General features: G+C 42.1%; 1 protein-coding gene across 1 annotated transcript in view; it reads right to left on the bottom strand.

Moving 5' to 3' along the window:
• The window catches only part of arhgap35a (Rho GTPase activating protein 35a), a 63,045-nt gene that overhangs the window by 10,873 nt on the left and 28,012 nt on the right, over positions 1 to 24,160 (bottom strand). The window contains exons 2-3 of the mRNA XM_031732830.2: positions 8,713 to 12,556; positions 2,821 to 2,953 (exon numbers count right to left, since the gene is read on the bottom strand). Coding sequence (XP_031588690.1) covers positions 2,821 to 2,953; positions 8,713 to 12,441 — 3,862 coding nt within the window. The 5' untranslated portion in view covers positions 12,442 to 12,556. The remainder of the gene's footprint in view (positions 1 to 2,820; positions 2,954 to 8,712; positions 12,557 to 24,160) is intronic.

Below are 24,160 nucleotides of genomic sequence, written 5' to 3'. Positions count from 1 at the left end.
ATAACAGCAGTCGCTGTGGATTGATTTTATATAGCTGCTTTTCTACAAGCTCAGAATGCATGAAAATAACACAAAATACCACATCCACTCCTATTATTCTCAAGGACAAAGAGAGTGAGCAATGAAGCACGAATAAAAGAAGCAACAGAAGACTTTAGGATCGAAACTACAAGAAGAGACAAAAAGGTGTTTTATTCACAACCAGAAAAAAAATATGATTATGAACATTTGTGGGGCTTTTTATGTATATATTAAGGACTGGAGGATTACCTTTCATATTTACACAGCTGCATAAAAGCAGGGACAGGGTTTGAAGCGAGACTTTACTATAAAACAAAATATTGATGATCTCTTTTACTGAAGTTCTAGTTTTTGAGGTATTGACTGTAGAGATATTTGGCTTATGTTGGAATATAATAGCACGAGAAGGGTGAAATATGCCATCCAACCATCCCTCTACCTGAGCTGAAAGCTAACTGCAAGCGTAATTTGGCTGGTGAATATAGTTTGGTATAAAGTAGTTTAAGTAACTGGGTCATAACGTCAGGAAAGAGACACTTTCACAGAGTTTCTCAGATGTATTTTTCTTTTTAAGCAATGCAAGATGAGCTAAGGCAATTTCCATCATATTCAAGAGAAGGCATAGATCTCTGCATCCAGTATCTCCAAACCTGGGTAACTCACACCAAATCGAATTTGATGGACAAACTGGAGGAAAAACATGTTTATTTGATTTGGGGCTGAACTCTTCCTTCAAGTTCGGGCTAAGTGTTTTTGTTCGAGGTAAAAGGAAAAGGGAAGGATGTAGGTTAAAGCAGCAGGTCCAAGGTCAGCTTGACAACGTCACTCATTACCAGCTCACACTGTAGTGACAAACATAGTGTCAGCGCTGTAAAGTAATTTCCCGAGAGTGTGATTATACCCAGAGATTACGGATGCAGATAGGAGGATAAGTAAAGTCTGACTTTACAGCAGCTGCAATCAAAACTAAATAGCACATTGTAGCTCATTTCCCCTTCCAGTCACAGAATTCTGTCCCATATGTGTTAGTATGCAAACAAAACATGCCTATCTATCTATCTATATAGATATATAGATATATATATATATACACACACACACACACACACACACACACACACACACAGTTGGTTAATAAGATGTGTGAAGTTATACTGCTTACACATGCCTATACTCATAGGTAAAACCCGAACAAGCCAAACACAAAAGAAACTTCATAACCCTGCGATGTTGTTCTGACAGGAGGAGCTACTTCTTTTAAATGGTGTGACTAAAACACACCCAACCACATGCAAACAAAAGGTGTGGGGGAAGGACAGAAAGCAATGAAAGAGGAAACACAGGATTTGAGAACAGTAGGGAAAAAATATGATGACTAGACAGGGGTGACAACAGGACAGGGAAAGAAAAAGAAATGTGTGCTAGGAAGAAGATGAAGGAAATCAAATGTGACAAGTGTAGGTACTTGGAGAGATGGAGGGAGGAGGAGGAGCGGATCAGGAGAAAGAAGTTGAGAAACAAGGACACAGAAAGAGACGAGGGGAAAGGAAACAGCGCATTAGGAGAAATACTACAAAGAAGCGAGTGAGGATAATAGGTGGAAAATACCTCCTGAGGAGCCTGGAATTCACTCTTGTGCGTACTTGAATGCATATACAACCAGTTTTTCTACTTTAACCAGGTGCAACTGCTGTAGCCACTTCCAGTTAACATCTGAACAGGGCGAGGTGAAACCTATCATGACGCTTTGTTATCGAGAGCTTTGCCCCTACGCTCCTGCACAGAGGAAGGCGGATGTTTTGTAAGGCCGCAGTAATCCACAAATACTGAGTCTTTAATCAGGACAGAGATTACAGTGGAATGCACTGGCATGTCAGTAAGCTTGGCCAAATGCAACTCCCATTATGAAGTTAATGTGTGCACATTTTTTTTTATTAACTGACGCCTTGAGTAGCTAAAATCCTTTTTATGGATCCAGCCGAGAAGAGGGAGAGGCGTGCGATGTCTTCACACGCGCACTGACCACGCAAGACTTTGCTTCTGGTTTAATGTAACAGCTGGTAACAGAGTGAGAAGCAAGCTGGCAATCCTAAGGCAGTGGGGCAGCTGAGGAGCACGGCAACAGGGTAGCAAGGTTAGAGGAAGCTATCGGAGCGCATGTGTCTGTGCTTGCAGAGAGGAGACAAGAGGCCAGGCAACAGACTAAAGACCTGTCAGCGAAACACAGCTGCAAAATTCACATAACACAGAGCAGATGAGAATATTTCAGTCATACTAATATTCTAACATACTCCATATTAAAAAAAAATTATGCTGCTTAAAATCAATGATTTTGTCTCTAAGGTAACAAAATACTGTCACTATAACCACAGCCATGTTTTCTTTGATGCTTTTACATGAACCACTTGCAACATGCCACATGAACCCTTTAATATTTATGTGAATGATTTCAAATTCAATTCATTTTCTTTTCCTTATTAAAAAGTGGGTTGTAGATGTTCTCCTGTATAGCGTACCTACAGGCTTAGGCACAATCATCAAATAAACCTGAGCAAAGAACAATATAGACAAAGAAAATGCGTGAATGTAAATGTAAACCGACCAGAGAAGAAAGGACGGATAAGGAAAATATCCACCAGAAAAGAAACTATTCAGATTTATGGAAGCAGCTATAGTACATGCAGGGCCACAACAGCTCACACAAAGTCATTTTATAAAAGTTGTTAGCTGAACGACTGAAACACAAGAACCTGCGATGCATTGCACTGGATGCCATTAAGTGTCCGTACAGATCCTTACCCGTTGTTTCAATGAAATAGATGCACTTCTCGATGAAGACTGGGATTGGTCTCTCAGGAGTGACCACAGTGGATAGTGGCATGCCAAAGTAGCCAGGTTTTGAGATGGAATGCCTGGGTTTGGAACGTGGTTTCTAGGAAAAATAAAAGGGAAAAAAAAGATAAATCAGAATGTTGGTAGCAATCAAAGGAAGAACATCAACATTTCCTGGTGGCACTGGTCTTGAAATGGCCATGACCTTATTTAATCGTTGTTATGTTAGCAACTGTGAGAGACGAGACGTGTATGCACCTATCCCGCACATTCCTTAAAAGGTTAAACTTACAAGCACTCCTATATGGCTGCCTTAAGCCCTGTTCTGTGCATCTACCTGAGAGATATGCATCACTTATTTCATCACTTGATCTCTTCCTTCTTTTGTATGGCATTCTGTTTCTGTTTCTCTCTCTGCTACTGCACGCGCACTGCTGTTAACAGATAATCAAACTCCCCTATTCATTGTTTAAATACTTTCTTACTACTGTTATGGGAGTTGTGATACACTCTTGCAACATTTTTGCCTGCCACTCCGTATGGCTGAGGCGTCAGCAGTAATTGTGCTGTGCCTTAATGGTGTTCAGCAGGGATGTTTTGAAGGCCTCTGAGCCCTGGATCTCTAGTATGTCTGTCAGCCCCCTGAGGCTCTGGCCTGGCAGGCTGGGTGTCGAGCCAGAGATGCATGGTTGGCTGGACACACAGACTGCTGGTGCAGTGCAGGCCTGACAGACACAAGAAAAGGAGCAGAGGAGTGCTCATTAGAGGGAAGAAGCACGGCGTGCCCTCTGCTCCAGATACTGGCCTCGCTGCACTCTGCCAAACATTTTCGATTGCACATATATTCACACTCACTCTCAGTGGTACTCGAGGGAACAAGTGGTGATAGATTCATTAAGACCGGGCAGATTAACAAAGGCTCACCTGGAGTTTTTCCCCATCGCCATGGCAAGATATTTTTCATTAGCCTTCTATCTATAAGGCCATTATTAGCACATAACTGCAGGCTAGAGTTATGTCTGTATGTGTCTTACCTTTAACTGTAGTTTCATTTTATGACATTGTCTCAAGAGCTTCAATTTTACATAGGCCAATGAGTTTCACTCTTCAAAAGTCATTAGCGCACTCACTGTGATTTTTCCTTCTTAAATCTTATTAACTGCTAAAATATCAGGCAATGCTTAGTTAGCAAACAAATACATAAGAATATATTTCGCATCCAAGTATTTGCATTGGCCTCAAGACGCTCCTCTATGACAGCCTTTAGAAAAAAGAACATTGTCAGCGCTTCGGCTGACAAAAAAAGTTCAAGTGAAAAAAAACCCTAAATGTCAAATGATAAGAGTATAACAATGTATTCCAAGAAGAGTCTGCACCTCCTTCAAGAATCCCGTTAAGGTCTGGACTTGCACTAAGAGATACATGTTAAATACCTGCAGATTCTCAGCCAGTCAGTTGCAGCTTCCCAGTTATCTGTCCATCATAACCCCACATGAGCAGATTCCTAAGTGGAATTCCTTCACTTATCACTCCCCAGCTACCTCCTCCACTGCCTCTCTGACACTCCCTGGGACGTCCATGGGACCGGGGTGGCACACTTATACACACACTGTAGATTTGAACCCTGTATTCATGCGTTCACAAAACACTAACGTAAGGCTTTAATTGAATTTTAGGAACAGCAGAGAACTATTGTTGTTATAACTCGCTGCCAGTTTGGTTTCGAGCTCCATGTTGCAGCTCATAATTTATTTGTGTCCTATCACACTGAGCGTGTTGTATATCTGTGCCCTATCTCAGTTTAGCAGACTGTCTCTATACGCCCACCCCCTCCTCCTGCATCCACTCTCCTCTCTTACTGTCTTCTCCCCCTGCAGTTTTGCCTTCTGGCCACTCCTTTCAGTTGCTGACTGAGACAGGATACGTTGCCAGCGCTGAGGAGACAAAACAGACCTCTACCACAAAATCAAAACACAACAGATCCTCAACAATAACACGCAGACACCACAGTGAGCATTTACACACACTGTAGGACACTGAAACGCAAAGCCGCTCAAAAGTTTTATCATAACTCTTTTTCCTCTCATCTCCATTTTCTTTCCATGGCTGTTTCTGAGCCTTTTGTTTGACTGTCTCCCTGCCTTTTATTTCCTGCATGAAGTCAGTAGACAAACTGGGTGACTGAGGAATTTCAAACACTTTTCTTTCTGGCTGAGTAAGTTAGGGGGGAAAAAAAAAAAAAAAGGTGCAGACGAAAGAGAGAGGAAACGTTTCCGGCCTCTCGCTGAGGGAGGGTGATCAGGACAGACACAGTTGGTCAGCGCCTGAGGTAAAGAGGGCTTTAAAATGGGCTAAGAGTATAGCTTCCATTATTTGTTCCTAGACGTCATGACTCAGATTGGTAGACAGCGCCCTAAGGCTCCCTCCAAGAAAATGTTTACACTGCATAACACCAAACGGTCATGTAAAAGACAACTGAAAAACAGGCTGAGTTAACCCCGACCAGTCAACAACAGGAATGGCTGGTTGTTTGCCAATCGAGAGGCACTGCCACAATACATCTCCCTGAAATGACCAAATAACTCAATAAAATGTCTTCCTGAAGGGATTTCAGGCTGCAGCAGACTGAAAATGGACACTTATCTTTCAGACAGCTGCTTAGAAAATAGGTGATGGAACTTGATCACTTTGTTACAACCACAATTAAGCCATAATGGCTTGTAATGTGGATATCCAGATCCCAAGACATGCCGTAGGGCACAAATCATGGGCACTGATATAACTAATGATGCTGACACTGGCCTACCTTCTGTTGGCTTTTTTTTTCCCTTTGGAAATGTGTGGGTTTAAAATGTGTCATGTACTACTGGGTGGTATGACTGAAAATTTAAATCACAGTGTTTTTATCCATTTATTTATTTTAAAGCTTTTGCCTGGTTACACAGTATAATCATTAGTGCGATTTCTAAACAAATGACCCTTCATAAAAGGTATACATCAGCAAATTCTACTGTCAGTATACAGAATATAAAAATCATTACCCAAGATGCATTTCAAATGTAAAATTACTGGTGCAACAAACTGTATGTAGTTCACAAATTAGCGTGTGCCCCACTTATCGTTATTATTGAATTACTTGTGTAATGTCAATATCTGTATTTTATTATTTTTTATGCCATATAATTAGAATGATAAGAATGAAGGGTGTGCAGTCATTACAGGTCCCTGTGCAATATGCTCCTGGCAATGAATCATAAACTACCTTTAAACCCTTTAAAAAAATGAGACTAGAAGTTTTGTCCGTTCACCAATATAGTGGCATTCAAAGTTCATATCATGCACTTTATGGATCCACTTTTGCTCTGCCCCTTTACATAGAGAGGGTCAAAGCATATGGTTGTGTAAAAATCACAGCTATTACAACTTTTGCACTTGCTAACATACAGTCACTGGCCACCTTGTTGGGTACATGCTCAACTGCTTTTTAACGCAAGCCAATCACATGGAAATTTAATGCATTTAGACATGCATACATCGTTAATATGATCTGCAGAAGTTTTAAGTGAAAATCTAAGTGACTCTGAATGTGGCATGGCTGGTGTCAGCTGCAACGTTTAGAATTTGGGATGAACATGAAAGCATGCATCCATCCTGCCTTGTATATCGGTTCAGGTTTCTGGTGATGGTATAACATTGTGGAGGACATTTTCTTGGCACATTTTGGGGCTTTTTAAAGGTATTCTTTAAAGGCCACAGTTTACCTGAGTACTGTTGCTGACCATGTGACCACAGCGTACCCATCTTCTGATGGCTGCTTCCAGCAGAATAACAGCATGCCACAAAGCTCACAGCATCTCAAACTGACTTCTTGAACATAACAGTGAGTTCGCTGTACTCAAACAGCCTACACAGTCACCTGATCTTGATCCAATAAAGCACTTTTGGGATTTGGTGGAACAGGAGATTCACATTATGGATGTGCAGGTGACAACTGTGCAGCGACTGTGTGATGCTGTCATGTTAATATAGCCCCAAAGCTCTGAGGAACATTTCCAGCACCCTGTTGAATCCATGCCACAAAGAATTAAGACCGTTCTGAAGGCAAAAGGATCTAACTCAATACTAGCAAGTACATAATAGAGTGGCCAGTGAGTGTACTACTTGAACTAGTCTGCTCACAAATCCTGCTACCTTGTGTTTTATTGGTTCTCACATTTTTTTTTTTTTTGCAGTGGGATAAATGGCAACAAGTGCTAGAGAATGCGGTCTTAGCAGTTGAACTATCCGGGAGGACAGCTTCTATTCAGGTACTTGGACATCACATCTGAGTGTGTGAAAACATTAATCATCCCCCTCCTGTTCCTCTCTGCTGACAGCCATGGTAATTATCACAGACACAGAAGCACAACATACACAGATGTAACTGCTGTTCAGTTGGCACTTCTATACCGCACCATGTGTGTGAATGAACAGCATACCAAGCTGATAATCCTAACACTGTAAGGTCACTGCATGTGGGTGAGAGACAAGCACAGGAAGGAAAAGAAATGGGGAGACAGAAATCAAGTAAAGTAGGAGATATGCGTGTCCAAAAGACAAGAATATAATGGGGGGAGAGAAAAAAAGTGACAGGAATGAGAGAAGCAGTATGAATTTTACTACAGTAAAAAGAAACAAAAAACATGGCCCTAACTTACACCTTACACTACATATAGTGACTCTGCTGTTACATATAGACTACACATACTGTAGATAAATCTAAAAAGGAAGGTTTTAATTTGAAACAAAGATTACTTTCCTTATATTCTTATTCTGTTTTTTTTGCTTGTTAGTGCTATTAGCAGGGATGTTCGCACCTAGTTTACTAAAAATTTGCAATGATTTAGTATCTGTTTTAATCTGTTTTATGTGCCAGTATAGAAAGACTTTTAATAACCTTGCAAAAGATTAATGTCTAACATTATTCCTCTAGCTCTCATATATGGGAAACCTGAAGATACCAGATAGAGATGGACACAGACAGATGAAATAGCACAGTCTATACCACGGCTCTGTCCCTATTCATTAAGAGTTTCTGCTTTCTGGTATAGAGGTTTACTGACCAGAGTTTGCCTCCATTATCTCTGATGATCTGGCTAGTTTAGAGGGATCCCACAGAGCGGTCAGTGAAAAAATATTGCAGACATCCTTTTATACAAACCCCCTACAGTATGTCATGTTATCAGTGGGCTAAGCTTCAGAGAAGACGGATCTTTCTCAACTCATTAGAAATTCCTTGAGTTTAGTTAGAAACACATTTAATCGCAAAAGCAAACAGCTGTTCAATCTCAAACAAGAACTAATCATATTGGAGATTATGGATATTTTATGTGTTTTTTTTCTATATGTATATAGATGAATTTATATAAACTATATATAAACACACTTGTCCCTTTGAGGTATTTTTCATACAGATTTTGTATACATTATAATTATATGTGAGGCAAATATATTAAAAAAGTAAACCTGACATGTTTTGAATATGTAAAAATAACCAGTTTAATTGACACAAATGTTTTCTTCTTTTGCTTAAAAAAACAATTTTACCTAACTTTAGCATTAGACACTTTAACCTGCCAAAACAATTAAAGGGAGTGAGGAGGTTTTTAAGAAAATTTTACAGTTTAAAATGCACTTGAGTGGGTGATTGGTTCAATAATAAATACTGAACATTTGGCAATAAAGCTTGGTAACTGTTGTGTTGGAAACTGCTAAACTAAGAAAAAGAAAGTGTTCTGAATTTATGAGTTAAATTATAGAATTTTTTGAACCAAATGGCACTCATATTTAACTTAAGCAGATAGTTGCATGAACACTAACCTTTGGATTTCTGCGCAGACTTTTGAGAATATTTCTTTTTTTAGGATCCTCACTATCCTCAATGGAGTTGTCCTTCTTAAGTCCTTCGTCATCCTGGCTTGCCTTGAGTGAACTCCCCATCTCATCATCGCTGCCGATAGAAAAGCTCGTCCTAAAATTGCTGAACTTTCCAAGCCGTTTGGATCTGTCTCTGTAAAGCTTAGGCTTTATGCCAATAGCAGACAATTTTCTTCTGCGCTCCAGTGAACTGCTATCAGCTTCACTGTCTGACCCATTCCCCCCAGCACTCCCATTTGAATGACCCTTGTTGGCATTGCGGATGGTGATAATCTTGCCCTGTGTGCTGTCATGTGGGACAGAGTAAATATTTTCCTCTTCTGTGTGTCTAGGTTTGCTCACAGCATCCATTGGCTCAGCATAGTCTGAGGGGTCATAGCCACCATCACTACCTCGGGCCCAGGTGACAGCTTGGGGCAAAGAGCGGCGGTTGGTGCCTCCCTGTTGGTCCATGTAAGGGCCAAGATTAACCTTAAGGACTGGCTTGGGCTTCACTTGTGGAGGAACTTTGTTGTTCACCTTACTCTCAAAAGAGCTAAGCTCGGAAATGAAAGAGAAGGGATCATCTGAATCCATTTCTGACAGCTTGAAGCTTCCCAGTTGGGAGCTGAGAGTATCCTCCCTCAGGGTAGGGTAAGGAGGTGATGGATCAATATCATCTTCTGAGTCCAAAAGTGTAACTGGGCTGGGAGAGCCACCACGAGGGCTGACGCTCTCGTTGGTGCATGCCTCTGCTACATTGTCATACATGTGTGTGGCCTCAACAATGGTGCGCTTCTCCATCACCTCTTTTAAGAAAGGCTGGAAGAGATCTATCTTATGAAGACCACCTACTACGCCACCATGTCCACATATTACCGTGCTAAATCTTGCCTCTATTTCATGAGCCAATTCTTCCCCCTGAATAACTTGTTCCTTAGCAGAGTCTGAATCTGACAGCTCCATCTGGCTCTCCCCTACTGCTAATAACTGGATTGGGATGATGTCTTGTACCTCACACAGAAAAGCACATAATGTCTCCATAGAGGCCTTGCGGCGAGTAGAGTAAACAGCAATGTAGCCATGGATGAGCCCAGTCTTGCGAAGGGCTAATGAGGAATGGAAGGAGAGCAATGACAGCTCAATATTCTGCTTCTGACCTCCTATACTAAGATCCAGCAGAACAGAGGTGCCACCACCGAGGCTCGAGGAAGGACGACAATGCTGGGGCAAAAGGAAGGGAGCAAGGAGTTGGTCTAGGTCGTAGGTGTCTCCGCACATCAGGCACATGACTATCCTCAGGTCTGCCTCGAGCATTGACTGGGACTGAGAGTCTCTGAAGGTAGAGGATGGAGGAGGTAGTGGAGGGGAGCTGCTCCCTATGTTTCTACGTATTTCTAAGAGTCCTTTCAACATCTGAGTGATCTGCTTCTCGCTGACATTGCGGCCATAACCCATGCCTGGAGAGGCAGGGTCTAGGTAAGCACTCTGCAGCTTTGCAGCTACCTGCTGCCCTTGTTGTATGAGAGTTTGAGCTGTCTCCCCTCCAATATCCCCTATGGACCCCACCCCCCTCTTGGTGACCAGAAGGAGGGACAGTGGCAGTTGAGCAAAGCTGTTTTCCCTTTCCCGTCTGCTAATAGTCGACTCTCTAAGCTTCTCTATACTCTCGACAACATAGGAGAGAGATTCCTTTGAATTGTACAAACATAGGCAACCGTGCGGTGTAAAGGTTGGTGTGTAGAAGGAATTAACTGGCAGACGTACATTGCCCTCTATGGGACGGAGGGTCAGCTCATACAGCCTTCCATCTAGCACGTACCGGTCGTCACTGGTGCACAAGGCTCTTATCTCATTGGCCATCTCTCTGGCTAGCCCATCTTTTCCTAGAATTACAAGATTTATCCGTTCAGCTCTCCCCCCTTCCAGTCTTGCAGAGTCTGATGAAGGGTACCGAGTTGGGAATCTGGAGGCCAGTATTTGCTCTATCTTAGTATCCACACAGTGCGGATTGTTGGGACAGGATTCCTTTGTGGGGTGATAGATAAAGTGGATATGTTTCAGTACAAGAGCATCCCTTTCTGCCTGCAGCTTCTGAAGGGCCTTAAATCTTTGCTCCTCCCCCAGCACTTCTTGAATGGCTCCCATTTTCTCTTTACTCGGTTTTGCATCCAACTCTAACTCATAAAAGAGCTCAGAATATTCAAGGAGCAATTCTTGAAAGTCTTCTTTGGCCCGGTCGATGATTTCTTTCTGGTGCTTATTGTAGATATCCAGATATTCAGCTTCATCCAGCCACTGGTAGAACTCTTCATTCATAATGAAGCTTCTGGCCTCCTCCCATGGCTTCCCTGGTGTGATAAAAGGAGAGACACTTAACTTCTCCTTGAACTCCCATCTCATTTCAGCCCGTTTCCGCTCATTCCTTAGCTGCTCCAGATGGGACTCATAGATGGCTTCAGCTGCAGGGGTCTCCAGTAGGTCTTGTGGGATGCGATCATCTTCCGTGTTATCAATGTGTGCTGTGGTCTCCCAAGGTGTATCATCTAGCACAACAAACCACTGAGAGAAATCTCTTTTTGTCTCCAGGACTTTCTGAACTCCAGACCAGCTCAAGTGGTCTATCTCATCCAACTGTGGTAAGAGTGTAGACAGTGCCTGTGGCAGAGTACTTAGATAGAGCTTCCTAAGTTTCTCTATGTGTTCTTGTTTAAGTCTATGCACATGCTGCTGGAAGAGCTTCTTAGCTTTAGCAGTGCCCTCAAGAAAAACATAGTCCTTGTACTCGGGGGCAGTCTGCATGCGCCGACTGACAACAGGCCATGTCTCATTGTAGTTCTTTACAATTCGGTTGACCAGCCACTCATAGCGGTCTTTGGCTGAGGCAATCTGTTGACTCTGCTGTTTCAGTGCCTCAAAGTAGGGGATAATCTTGGGCTTTCCCCTACTCTTGTCTATTAATTGAACCAGTGTAAGAAAGGCTAGGTCAACATTGACATTGGAACGTGCTGAGGTTTCTACCACCTGTAGATTCTTCTTAGTTAGGGCAAAAGTGTGTGAGTCTTTAATATACCGCTCAACACCTTCATCACATTTGGTGAGGACCAGAACCACAGGCTTTTTTGTCTTTGCTAACTGGTTATATAGGTTGGTAACAAACTTCATCTGATCCTCAAAGCTACGGTTCATACCCCTGCTAACATCTACAGAGAGTAAGAAGCCATCCACCATAAGCTTGCCTTCAGGCATCTGTTTCTGCTCAAAGTCTTGCTCTAGCCCCAGCTGATCTGTGCAAAAGTACATCAGCTTTTCAGCTGAAGCCATCTTGGTGGAAGCTGCCCTCTTGATGTAAGGCTGCAGTGCCGTGCTTCGGTGTGGCTGAAATGTCTGATCATCAATGAACTCAGTCTGCTCCACCACATTTATACGGCATTCTGACCCCTCCTCCATTGTCCTTACAGCCTCTCCCCAGTATAAGAAGTGGTCATTGTTCACTACACGTCCTCCAAAGTCACTGGTACTGAGAACAGAGGTGTGATCTAGGTAGAAGTCATCTGCACTTGGCCGGACAAAGCGGTTACACAGGCAGGACTTGCCCACACCGCATTGCCCTTTCTCCTTCTCTGTGCCGGACAGCCCAAGCACAACCAGGTTGTAGGTGGGTGGCCGCGGATCTTGCTTTTTGGCCATCATCGTCGCTGGCAGACGCTCATCCTGCCATGCTGGCCGTGAGCTCTAGAGAGAGGAGCAGGCTGCCAAGGAAGCAGGGTTTCCATGCAAGAGAAGCTCACTGGTCTGAGGTATGGTCCTGCATGATAGAAAGAGAGAGACAAAAGTGAGATTTAATCTAGAGATATACAAAAAAAATATTCCAATATTCTAATGACAACCTTTAGCTAATGTCTCACATCTAAATTCCTACTATGTGCCTGTGTTCTGTTAACAATTGTTAATCTGTGATCCTATTTCTCCACTGAATATTTCCTGAAAAGATTGAGGTCAGTGGTAAAGCTGTTGGAATGCTGCACATTACTTAACCCAGCTGTAGCTCAGTTAAAGGCAATTTTTCCCCAGTTTAACTCATTTAATTTTAATGCTGCCAGGACTGCAGTGCTAACAGTGGTGCCTTCCACATTTCATTCTCATGTTCATTGCAACGCAATGTGTGTTTTGGCTTATTATCTGGCTTCTAACAGTCTGGTTGGTTTGCCTCACTCGCAGCAACATTAGAGGAAAGTAATGTAGCTCTTTCACTACTGCAGCAAACAAACAAACGACTGTGCACGCAAACATATGCACACAAGTAGCACGACACACTTGTAGAAAAAGGCACACCAAGCTCTCGGCACCCTAAATGAAAGACACACACAGGAAGATGAAAGCAGATAAGTGTTCCAGAGCTAAAGTTACTAATTGGCCAACTAGGGAAAGCCATCTGCATTTTAAAAGGCTGCATTGCCTGTTGGCTGACTTGTTTCCATCAAAAACATGTTTCCCTATGTTTATAACCAAACAGATAAGAGTTGGCTCCTGTACCATCATTAATGTCATGCATATTTACCTAAATCAGAAGCAAGAAATGGCTGCATTGCAAGTAAGAAAAAGGCAAAAACACATAAGACCATATAGAGATGCTTAGTTGCTCATCTCAGTATTATTTATTCGACTGGTAGATTAGGCCTAAAAATAAGTTAAGAAAAGGGAAAGGCTGAGGCATGAAAGGGTGTTACAACACAATTTGTATGGAACAAAAATCTTGTTAAGCTCTCAGACAGATAGCACGCACTGCATTTCAAAATGATGGAGACCACCCCCTCCATGTCATAACTGAGTCATTTATGTAGTAAAAACAGACATTAAAACAGACATTAAAACCACTATTAATCATGAACAGCTCTTTTGACAGAGAACACAAAAGCAGCCAAAGCCTTCATTATTTTTGAATCGAGTTTGTCAGGCAACACAGATCTGACAAAAAACAAGCTACACCCAACCTGCTATGTAATGACTACTACATATTTTATATACTGCATTTCTGAGTTTTATTTGAAAGGGAGTGCCACTAATCAAAGTTCAAAGCTGAAGCCTAGCATTTTGCTAAAAGTAAATTCCACTCAGGCTGTGGATTAAAATTACAGAGACAAGAGTGCCCCCGTGCTTAACCAGGTGTATGACCCAGCACCAGCAGGAAAAGGAATCCATATCAAATAGAATACCTCGTGTTTTGATATTTATAGAGGAAACATGCATGAAAAATGCATCAAAGCTCACAGAGGTGGACCAAATCCCTATAATAACAACATGCATTGTACACTGTGTACAGCCTGACTTGATGGTCGATAGGATCAAATACGAATATGACCTAGGAATTATGATTAATTCATCTCCTTCTCTCGCTGTGTGTGTCTACTTGCTTGATAGTATATGAATGTACACATTATAGATGACCACACACACACACACACACACACACACACACACACACACACACACACACACACACACACACACACACACACACACACACACACACACACACACACACACACACACACACACACACACACACACACACACACACACACACACCACTTTAACTGGGTGGGAAGGACTGCACTGTGGTATTTATCGAGGTAGTCTGTGGGTTAATAACAAACCTGTTCACTGACCTAATTATGTTCGCATTACACAGATGACCTCAGCAGATACCTCAACTGCATCCACCAGAAAAAAAAAAAGAGACCTGCTGCCCCTGGACATGGTCCACTGACTTAATTGAACATCTATTCAGCATAATAATAATAATTTCTTAATATACAGTGTCTACATGATCCTTTGCTGTGCTGTATACAGACATCCTTCACAGACATGAAATTAAAAAGCTGCATGGTACTCAAGACCATCAATAAATACAATACATACTACAATACATATTTGTAGCTGCCATATTATTAGTGGATCCTTCATACGTGGTAACCTTTAATTTTACAGCTACTGCTAGTCTGTACAGCAATATCACTTATTATAAATTGCATATACTGCATTTCTTTTTATTCCCCCAGAGTAAACCAAAAGGGATTTCTGGTAGGTCTGTGGGCTCTATTTTTGCATTGCTAGGTTGTAAAACTTATCTCTGTAGCGTAAACTGTTGTGACATGCTTGAAGTAGCTGTCTACTGCATGAGCTGAGAGGGGGTATTACCTTTACAGATAAGTAAGGAAACCCTAGTGCAGAACCACATTAGCATGAATGTTTCATCTGAGCTTGCACATGCGTGCACATAAAGATGACCCAGAATGTATCCTATGTAATCAAGATCCTGGTGATGATCACTTCATGTGTGAAATAGGTCATGTTTGCGACCAGCAGTGAGGGTCTGGATTAAGTGCAGTCAAGCACTCCGAAAGTCTATATGGACCTGGCGGCTGGCCAGGCTCAGCACTCTTACAGATGCCCTGCTAGCATCTGCTCTGCTGACCCTACCTATCTTTTTCTAATTATGTTCCCATGTGTGTGCAAGGTGTACATGGACCTCCAAGTTCATATAGATTTTGTGACAGTCAGCCCACATATTCACTAGAGCAGAGTGCAAGTTAATGTGTGTGCGTGTGTATGACAAGGAGATAGGCTTAAAAAGAAAAAAGTAGCAACAAAAAAAAGTGTTGATGTTATTTTTGCTGGTCTGTTGTGAGGACGCAATAGTTTCTAACACAGGGAATAATAGAGAAAAATGAAATGTCTCGCTGAGTGACGGCTGCACCAAAGTCACTGACAGAAACACAGAATTTATATTAAACTGCAACTGCACAATTCAGCTTGTTTCTACAGCACTTCTGCTGGCAGCATAAGTGCAGCATTTCACACAATAGATCTAGTCATTAGGGGAATACATTTCCTCTTTCCCATAAAGACACCACTGCTTGTGCTTAGCTAGTCTCAGTGCAGCAGTCCAGGTGCAGAGTAGTCAGGCAGACAGTTTCCCAGTTCACCCTGAGGCCTGGTGTCTGCTGCGCATGTCCAGCCGCATACCACCATCTCGAGGCCCTGGGCTGGTTTAAAGGCCTGCGTTGTATCTGCCTTGGACCCTGAAACGTGACAGTAGGCAGAATGACAGGAGATGGAAAGGAGGGCAAGGCACTGTAGGGAGGCAAAGGAGGGTGTGAAGTTTGTACCCCCATCCTCTCCATGTGCACTAACGAGAAGGGGTACAAGAGGAAGGGGAGAGAGGTCAGCAACCTTGGTCATGTGAGTTGCAGATTGGAATTCCCTGAGGGAGAAGGGGCAGGGCGTGGTGAGGCGCGGAGGATACAAGGGTCAAAGTCCGACCCATCCCATCACTCAACCCCCTGTGTAATCGCAAATAGCATTATAAGCATGGTCTACCCAAATACCACATCTCCATTTGCCTGATTATTTCATTCCCTCCTTTCAAACTGTTTAAAAGCAGGAAAGATACAGCAATCTTGCCTTGACCGAACCAGCCCTTTTTAGGACACCCGCTCTCCGTCAAGGACAAAGTAGAGGAAGATATGATGTGTCTGTAAGGTACTGGAGTTCAGCCTTAAGGTAATGCTGGGGCGTCAGGGCGTGAAGTTCAGAATAACACGTGCTACAAAGGGCAGCAAGGGAGAGACTGTTCACTGCCCGTGAGGCCATGCAGCTTTCAAGAGTTGGCTGCATTCCTTTCATTACAGAGTTACAACAGTTAGCAAGGGAGGATGACAGCCAGGCCTGTTTTGATACACACAGAAATCCTTACAGACTGGAAATGTTGGACAAGAGAGAGTCCATATGGATTGAATGGGATGACCATGACTGAAAGCTATATCTACGGAGAAAGAATTTTAAAGTCAGAGACAGAAAAATAGTTGTGATGGAAATAAATGTTGAGTTGAAGTGCAACACTGTTAGTAAAGGTCAAGTATTTTATAGATATAGAGTGAAAGAATAGTATAGTATAAATAATATTTCTGATAAAAGAAGGAGTACTTTATCACTTTTCTTAAGTTGCTGCCAAAATCATCAGATATGCCTCAGAGAATCTCACACAGTACAGTGTGAACAGTGCTAAGCAAGGACAAACTAGGAAGCCGAGTTTCCCAGAAAACCTTCTGGTTGTAGAGTAATACACACTCAGGAAAGGCTGGGAGTTGACAGAAACAAAGGTCATGAAATAGTCATGAAGTGTGCAGGGTGGTGATGTGGATTATGATGACGACAGAGAGGCAGCAGGGAAAAAATCCCTCTCCTGTATTCTCGAAGATTCAAGAGTGAATGACCCTTCCTTTGTCTTCGTCCACAACGTGCCCCCCCCCTTACCCCCACTTGTATGAATTAGGTCTGCAGCTAGCTGTACTTCTCTTGTCTCACCCAGAACATTACCATCATCATATAGATTTCCGATTCCCATCTGTCAAGAATCCCTTCTCCCTCGCCCGCTCCCATTTTGCCCCTCCTCTGGAGACTTGCTGTCCATTAGTAAGATACTAGGGTCGTGGCCAACGCATTGGGGCTGTGTGTGGGTGTCGACAGTCCTTCCACTGATGCTGCTTCCTGTTCAGGGTGGGTCGGCTCGCAGTGGAAAGGAATTAATTGATATGAATGCTGAATGCTGAGTCAGAAACAACTCATTTTAAACATCACTTAACCAGCGATGCACACAGACGTGGGTCTTACAGTGACTCAAATATATAATGTATATGCATCTATATGTGAATGCCTCCGCACTTCACATTCACTGCCCTTTACACGAAGTGCTCTGTGGCGCAGTGCATTCAGCGTAACCACTTAAACAGAAGGCCTTTTCCACATATGCAGCATATCCATCAATCACACACACCAAACAGGAAATACAAATACCCTCACTCTTTCCATCCATTGTGTGCATGCATCAACAGAAGGCAAACACTGCAATCACACCACTGCTAACATATTTCACATGTGGCCAGGCAAACAACCGCACAAGTACACCCAACTGTAATAAATGATTCCTACAAAAATACTTTTGCACAGGCTGAATTAATCGACCTATAGCTCTCATATTTCATAGTAAGTTTTTAAAAAATTAAAAAATAGTAAGTTTAATTCCTATAAACCCATTAAAAAGATATTTTGATGCCAACAACCAGAAATATGAACGCAGCAACCAAACCATCACATAGCCAGGTCCCGATTCAGAAGCGCTTGTTAGCTGTGACTCAGATTATGGTCACTCTGTGGAATAGCTTCAGCTAGTCGCATGTTTCCATTTGCAGGATCTTTTGTGCATTAGCATGATCTGATGGAACAGTGATATAAAAAGGCAAATATCATACCCCCCACAGCCTCTCTGTCTCAGTACATATTTGCATTCCTCATGCGCACTGAAACACACTAATGGGAATATAATACCTCTAAAAAATGATTAATACCACCATACATTCTAAAACACCATCATTTTAATTACAATACACCTTAACATTAATTGCAGCTATATTCTCAGAAGACTCCTGAGCATTATTAGTAAGTCACTCCCATGCAGCTATTCCCTCTGATGGACCCCCGAGGAGACAATGCTGCTGGACAAACAGGAGGAGGCAATAAACAAAAACTACTGAGAATCCAAAATAGCCAGAGCAAAGAAGACTGCATTCACAGTCCAATCTGAATTTTAAGACTATGACTAAAGATTTGGAGGAGCTAAAAACCAGGAAAGAGCAAGGTTTAAGTGGCATGAAAAAGGACGAGTTCGAATAATCATTGCATTTAAAATATCTTTGTGTATCGGACTGTTATTGAAGCAGAAAAAAAGTAACGCTCACTTCAGGGTTAACAGCGAGACTATTTGCCTGATAAACACATTAATCTACAGGATGAATGAAAATATGAACTGAAAATGATCAATTGGCTGTCCAGATGTGTGATGGAGCCAACTGAAAGCACTGCACTTTTAAGACACTCTTTTACATTTGCCCTAGAAATTCCCTGTTCAACAGGCTGTACAACATAAACAACAACAACAACAACAACAACTGGTGCTTTGCATGCAAGGTCAGAAGGACAGATGGCCTGTGTTTTCCTTTGGCACAAAACTTTATCTGTGGACCTTCGCTCTCCCTGCTTCTTAATTCCCTCAGCCTGACATGAACTGGCGTACTTACTTCTTTTAATGCCCTTGGACCCTTGTGTAATTTTACCTTCGTTCTTTTCTTTCTATCCCCCTCTCTTCATTTCTTATCATGTCTCCCTCTCTGTCTCTCAGTTTTTTCTCCCGCAGCAGTGCCTAACCTTGCAGCCGGGCCTCTGTCAGACAAGCAGACTGTCTGCTGGTGATATTAGCATACATCTGATCCCTGCTCCCCTGCTAGAAGGCTTGTCAGCATCAGCACAACTGTATACACACATTCAGACATCCAATACAGCCGCCCTGTCCTCCTAGCCAAACGTGATGCAACAGCACAAACAAAAACCGACAAACACGGATATAGAAAGTACGCAAATATATCCAATGCACAAGGCAGGACGCAGAGCATTAAACGCAGACATGGGGGCAGGCTTTCAGAAAGTAAACAAAAACATGGACGTACGCGGCAGTTTTAAACCTAAATCTGACAGCATTTTGCAGAGAGCGGTTAGCAGGTGGGTTTTTAAACTCAGCTGGCAATCTTCCACCTGAATGAGCTTCCAGTTCTAATTACTAGTGTAATTGGTTTGATGGTGTGTGTGTGTACGCCTCATTTTAGCACTAGGGATGACCTCCATCTCTCAGCACTGACAGGTGGATATCATGTGCCTGCATTTGTCTTTGTTAATAAACACGTCCATGTGCCATTGCACTATGATAAACTATGAATGTAATAAAATAACACCACACCAAATAGAGTTCCTCAATTAAAAAAAAAAAAAGTGCATAAACTAGGAAAGAAGTCATATGCATCTGATGCATCTGAAAGAACAGCAGAGCCAAGCAGAACTTTCTATCCTTTACATCCTAAATAATAGAACACAGCCGACTCTGCGCTCTGGCCTCTGGGTGGAAAGTCTTCATGTAGTAAGAGAGTGTCTTGATAAAACAAAATAATGCAATTTTGTAGATTTTCAATAGCTCGGCTCAGTGACTCACACTTATTCAAAACTGCAATTCCACTCCTAGGCACAGAAAGCTATTCACATAAAATAATATGATTTGTGAGTGGCAGATCAACTGCTGACATTACCTTCAATTTAATTGTCATTATTAACCCATTTTCAGCAGAGCGCTCGTCCTTAGCTGGAGTAAGTGCTTAATAGATGTGCTGGGTGTGTTTTCCAGATGGTGCACAAGACAGGAAAGCTGTGTGCACTCACGGAGCGATGCCGCTGCCACCGGAGCTTAATTTTTATTACTTTATCAGCCGCTGCAAAGATTTTGACAGCCAGAATAAACTCAGGGGCAAAGGCTTGATTGCAACATTTTTTGTTTTTTTGGCGGTACTGATACAGCTTCAATTGTTTTGTCCTAATACGAAGGAAAGTTTCAATTGTGCAGCATATACTGTAAGTAGTGCACATGTGTGTATCCTCTGCATTCCCTGCTTCCTGCTTTGGACTGTTAGAGGAAAGCAAGAGCAGACCAAACAGGTCTGGTGGCTGATTTAACGTCAGAAACCTAAAGCCAAATTATTCAAAGTATATCTAGTTTTCATTTAGATTTCCTTGAGATGTGGTAGGAGCTTGAAAGGTTCTTTAATTGACTTTCTAAACACAAACCTGAAAAGAAAAAAATATATATACATTTTACAGTTAGCCTCTATGCAGGATATCATCAAAGAGAGAGACGTTATTAAACTGCTGATACATTAAAGACACCCCATTCAGAAAATTGCAGCTGCCAAGGCTTTTACATGTGAACATTTTTCACTTTGACATTAAAGAAATACAATAATTTTTCTCAAATCGCAGAGAGTATAAGCGCAATGCTGCTAAACTCTTTCCATCTGTACTTGTGACCTGCAGGCTTTGTATATAATTATGCTCTATGATCCCTACAGGGAGCTCTTACATCAGCCAGAGATCACCCAAACCGTTACTAGGTGACAGATGGTCTTCACGCACACAAAAACAGCCACTTACACCTACAGCATATGCTCCAACATAGATACGGCACGTTCACATCTAACAATATACACAAGCCCTCTAACTCACATGCTCCCTGCTTACACACTGAACATTTAAATAAACTTTTTTCCCCCCCACACTCCTCTTTGCCACAGAAATGTTCATGCACTGCTGAATCTTGAGACCAATTAAAAAGGAAAATGACAGAAACGAAAAAAAAGGGGGACTGAGGGGGAAGTGGAAGATGATTTAAAGCTATTTCTACAGAAGGCTGCTGAAGCAAAGTGGTGGCTGTGAAAGCAGCGCAGCAAGCCTGCGAATGCCACATTGCATGTGGTCTGGTCTGTTCTTGTCATGTTGTCATGTGTGGAGTCTAGGTGCTAATGGGCTAGCCTGGACAGCGGCGTCCTTGTAGCATCATTGCACCCTGCCAGAAGCAAGACAAGACAAACTAGTCAATAGTTGCCACCTTCATTCGCATCTCTAGTCAATTCTCTCTGTCCTCTCCTGCTCTGTGGAAGGCTAATAAAGCAGACAGTAGTAATAAAAAGGTGCGCCTGGACAAAGCACTGCCAACTGCTTTTGACAGGCTCCCTAGAATTAAAGGCACAACCCAGATTCAAACAATAGTTGGAGACAGAACACCCCAACGCAGGCTTTGTTTGTGTAATTATTTTTTTGTTGAATTGGATGCTTTTTTTTTTTGTACCCTTATACTGATCGGCTGAGTTAGGGATGGTGAGAAACGGCTCATTGTACAAAATGGAAAAATTGATTTGAAAAGTACAAATGGTTTGTGAAAGCTTATATTGATGCCAGAGTTAAATTGTGTTTTTCATTTCGAGTGTTTCAAAGAAAAAGAAAAATTATTTTCCATTGGTAAATACAACCTTCCAAGAACTTGGGTATACCACATTATAAAAGAAAAAGAAATGAGCCAAAGAAAACGAAAGTTTGCTCGAAGTGAATGTATTGTGAGGCGTAGGTGTGTGTGAAATCACAAATGAAGTAATACGAAATATTAGGGAGCAACAAGAAGAGCTTCCAACTAAACAAACAGAAGAGAAAGTAGGACTTTGTGCCGTGGCAGGGAGTTAACACAAGGAGCTTCTGGTAAGTGCTTAGAACTTGGCTAATGGTCTACAGACAGGACTACTTCATCGCTCATCTGTACCGCTTACCGCTGCCCTAACAAGCCTCAACATAAAAATCACAGACAACCACCTTTAATGCTCTTGTGTCCTCAGCCTTACCAACCACCGTCTCCTGTCTCTACTGCCATTCACTTTTAATCTTCATGACATTTTTCATCTTTAAATTGCTCTCCGATCACTTATGACATCTGTTCAATCATCAACTCAGAGACTTTCCACGACTTCAAGCAACTACAGGAGAAATATCCGCTGAGAGGAAGTAAGCAAAAGACAAACTTTTCTAAATTTCCAGGCAAGCAACTGAAGCAACAACCAATGAGAGGGAAGAATACCAATGATTGGCATATGAGCTAGTAGTAAATACATTAGTGGGTCACCTAGGCAACCAGAGCCTGGAATGTCGTTCAGCTTCAAAGCGATGTGCAATGAGTGAATCGCTTCCAGTGTGTATGCAGCTTTAAACCACCTGAACACCCAGAAGCATCAAGCCCGAGTAACAGAAGAAAACGGCTTGATGGTCTCTCTATAAAACACACACACACACAGAAAAACTGGGGGATAGGTGGGGTCACTGCAGAAAGAAAGAAAAAAAAAAGATACAATTGAAAACACCTGAACCTGCCTCCATGTCAATTAAAGATAATGACTTTTTACTGGTTGCTACAGTAACCAACTATTGGCACAAAGGCAGATGGTTACAGAGGTTTTTTTCCCTCTTTTCAGTGTTCTTTCACTCCCTCTCTGTCTTTATCACTTTCATTTTTTCCACCAGATTCACTCTCTTTTTCTGCCCTCCTGCCTGCCTCACCAAACTGCAAATCATGCACAGATAATAGAAAGCCAAAGAGATCGGAGCCCGGCTCATACTGATTTTGGGGGTTGACACCAATGCACGTTTGATATTATATACAGTATATAAAACATGTTATATCAAAAAAGGGAAATGACAGGGTTCTTGTTTATTAACTTTGCAACAGTGCATCTCACAAACAGCTTGACTGTTACACAAACTTCTGGCAATGCTGTGCATAAAAGTGACCTTGAGCTTAGGGCTGCCACGATTAGTCGACTAGTCACGATTACGTCGACTATTAAAATCGTCGACGACTAATTTGATAGTCGACGCATCGTTTGAAGCTTTGTAAGATCCCAAAAGACGCAGGAATAAGTAGTAGGATTTAAGAGTGTAATGACGGACTGAAACAGAAGATGGCAGCACTGCATGTACAAGGATGCCAGCTGCCGTTAAACCCCGAAGAAGAAGAAGCTGTGTCCCAGAATTCATAGCGCGGCCCTGCTCAGTTTTCAACAATGGCGGTAGCTAGTTAGTTTTAATATCACTCTTATTATTCTTTCTGGTTCACAAAATAAACGTTTAACATATTTTCAGGCAAGAATGTAGCTGTGTTAACCTCAAATATCTGCTCAGTTTATCAAGACATCACATATTTTCAAAAGCGCTCCGACGTTTTCGGAGACGTCTGTTACCCACCAGCTTGATAGCTAGCCGGGGTTGAAGGCTCACTAGAGCCGGTGAGAACACCGGACTCCCGGCAAATCGTTTTCAAACCCACCGCCGTCTTTCGCTATTCAGGTTAAACATGATATATAAGTCATTTAGATAACTTAAAAATGTTATTGTTTGGCTTTTTTTAGTATTTTATTTGTTCCTGAGTAAATTGGTTTGGCTGAGAAATAAAGTTATAGTTTTTACACAGCTGAATAAACGTCAAGCAGACAACTGATTATCAGAAGTGTGAGATGCTCGAGAATATACTCCGGTGTCCTGTTATATTTTAGATAGCAAGGAGCAGACGGCTGAGTTTATTAAACTCCACCGAAACAATCTGCAAATTTCATTTAAATTTAATAAACTATCCTCTTGTCTTTATTTTTAGTTAGCACCTACCTTAAACACTTAAAGCTGTAAGCTAATGATAGTTATATAAGAGCAGATGCATGCTGGTGAAGTAAGCTGTACGTTTTACGTCCAATGGATGCATGATCCGATTAGTCGACTAGTCGCAAAAATAATCGGTGACTAGTCGACTATCAAAATAATCGTTTGTGGCAGCCCTACTTGAGCTGCTATAATGAACAAACTAGGTGAGCACACCAATATCGAAAACACCCCACCGTCCTTCTGCACTATGTTGTGGAATGTGTTCAGCGCATATCGCACC

Source organism: Oreochromis aureus, linkage group 14 (genome assembly GCF_013358895.1).
Source record: "Oreochromis aureus strain Israel breed Guangdong linkage group 14, ZZ_aureus, whole genome shotgun sequence".
Lineage (NCBI taxonomy): Eukaryota > Metazoa > Chordata > Actinopteri > Cichliformes > Cichlidae > Oreochromis > Oreochromis aureus.
Note: the sequence above shows the minus strand (reverse complement) of the source record. Positions and strands in the feature narration are given on the sequence as shown.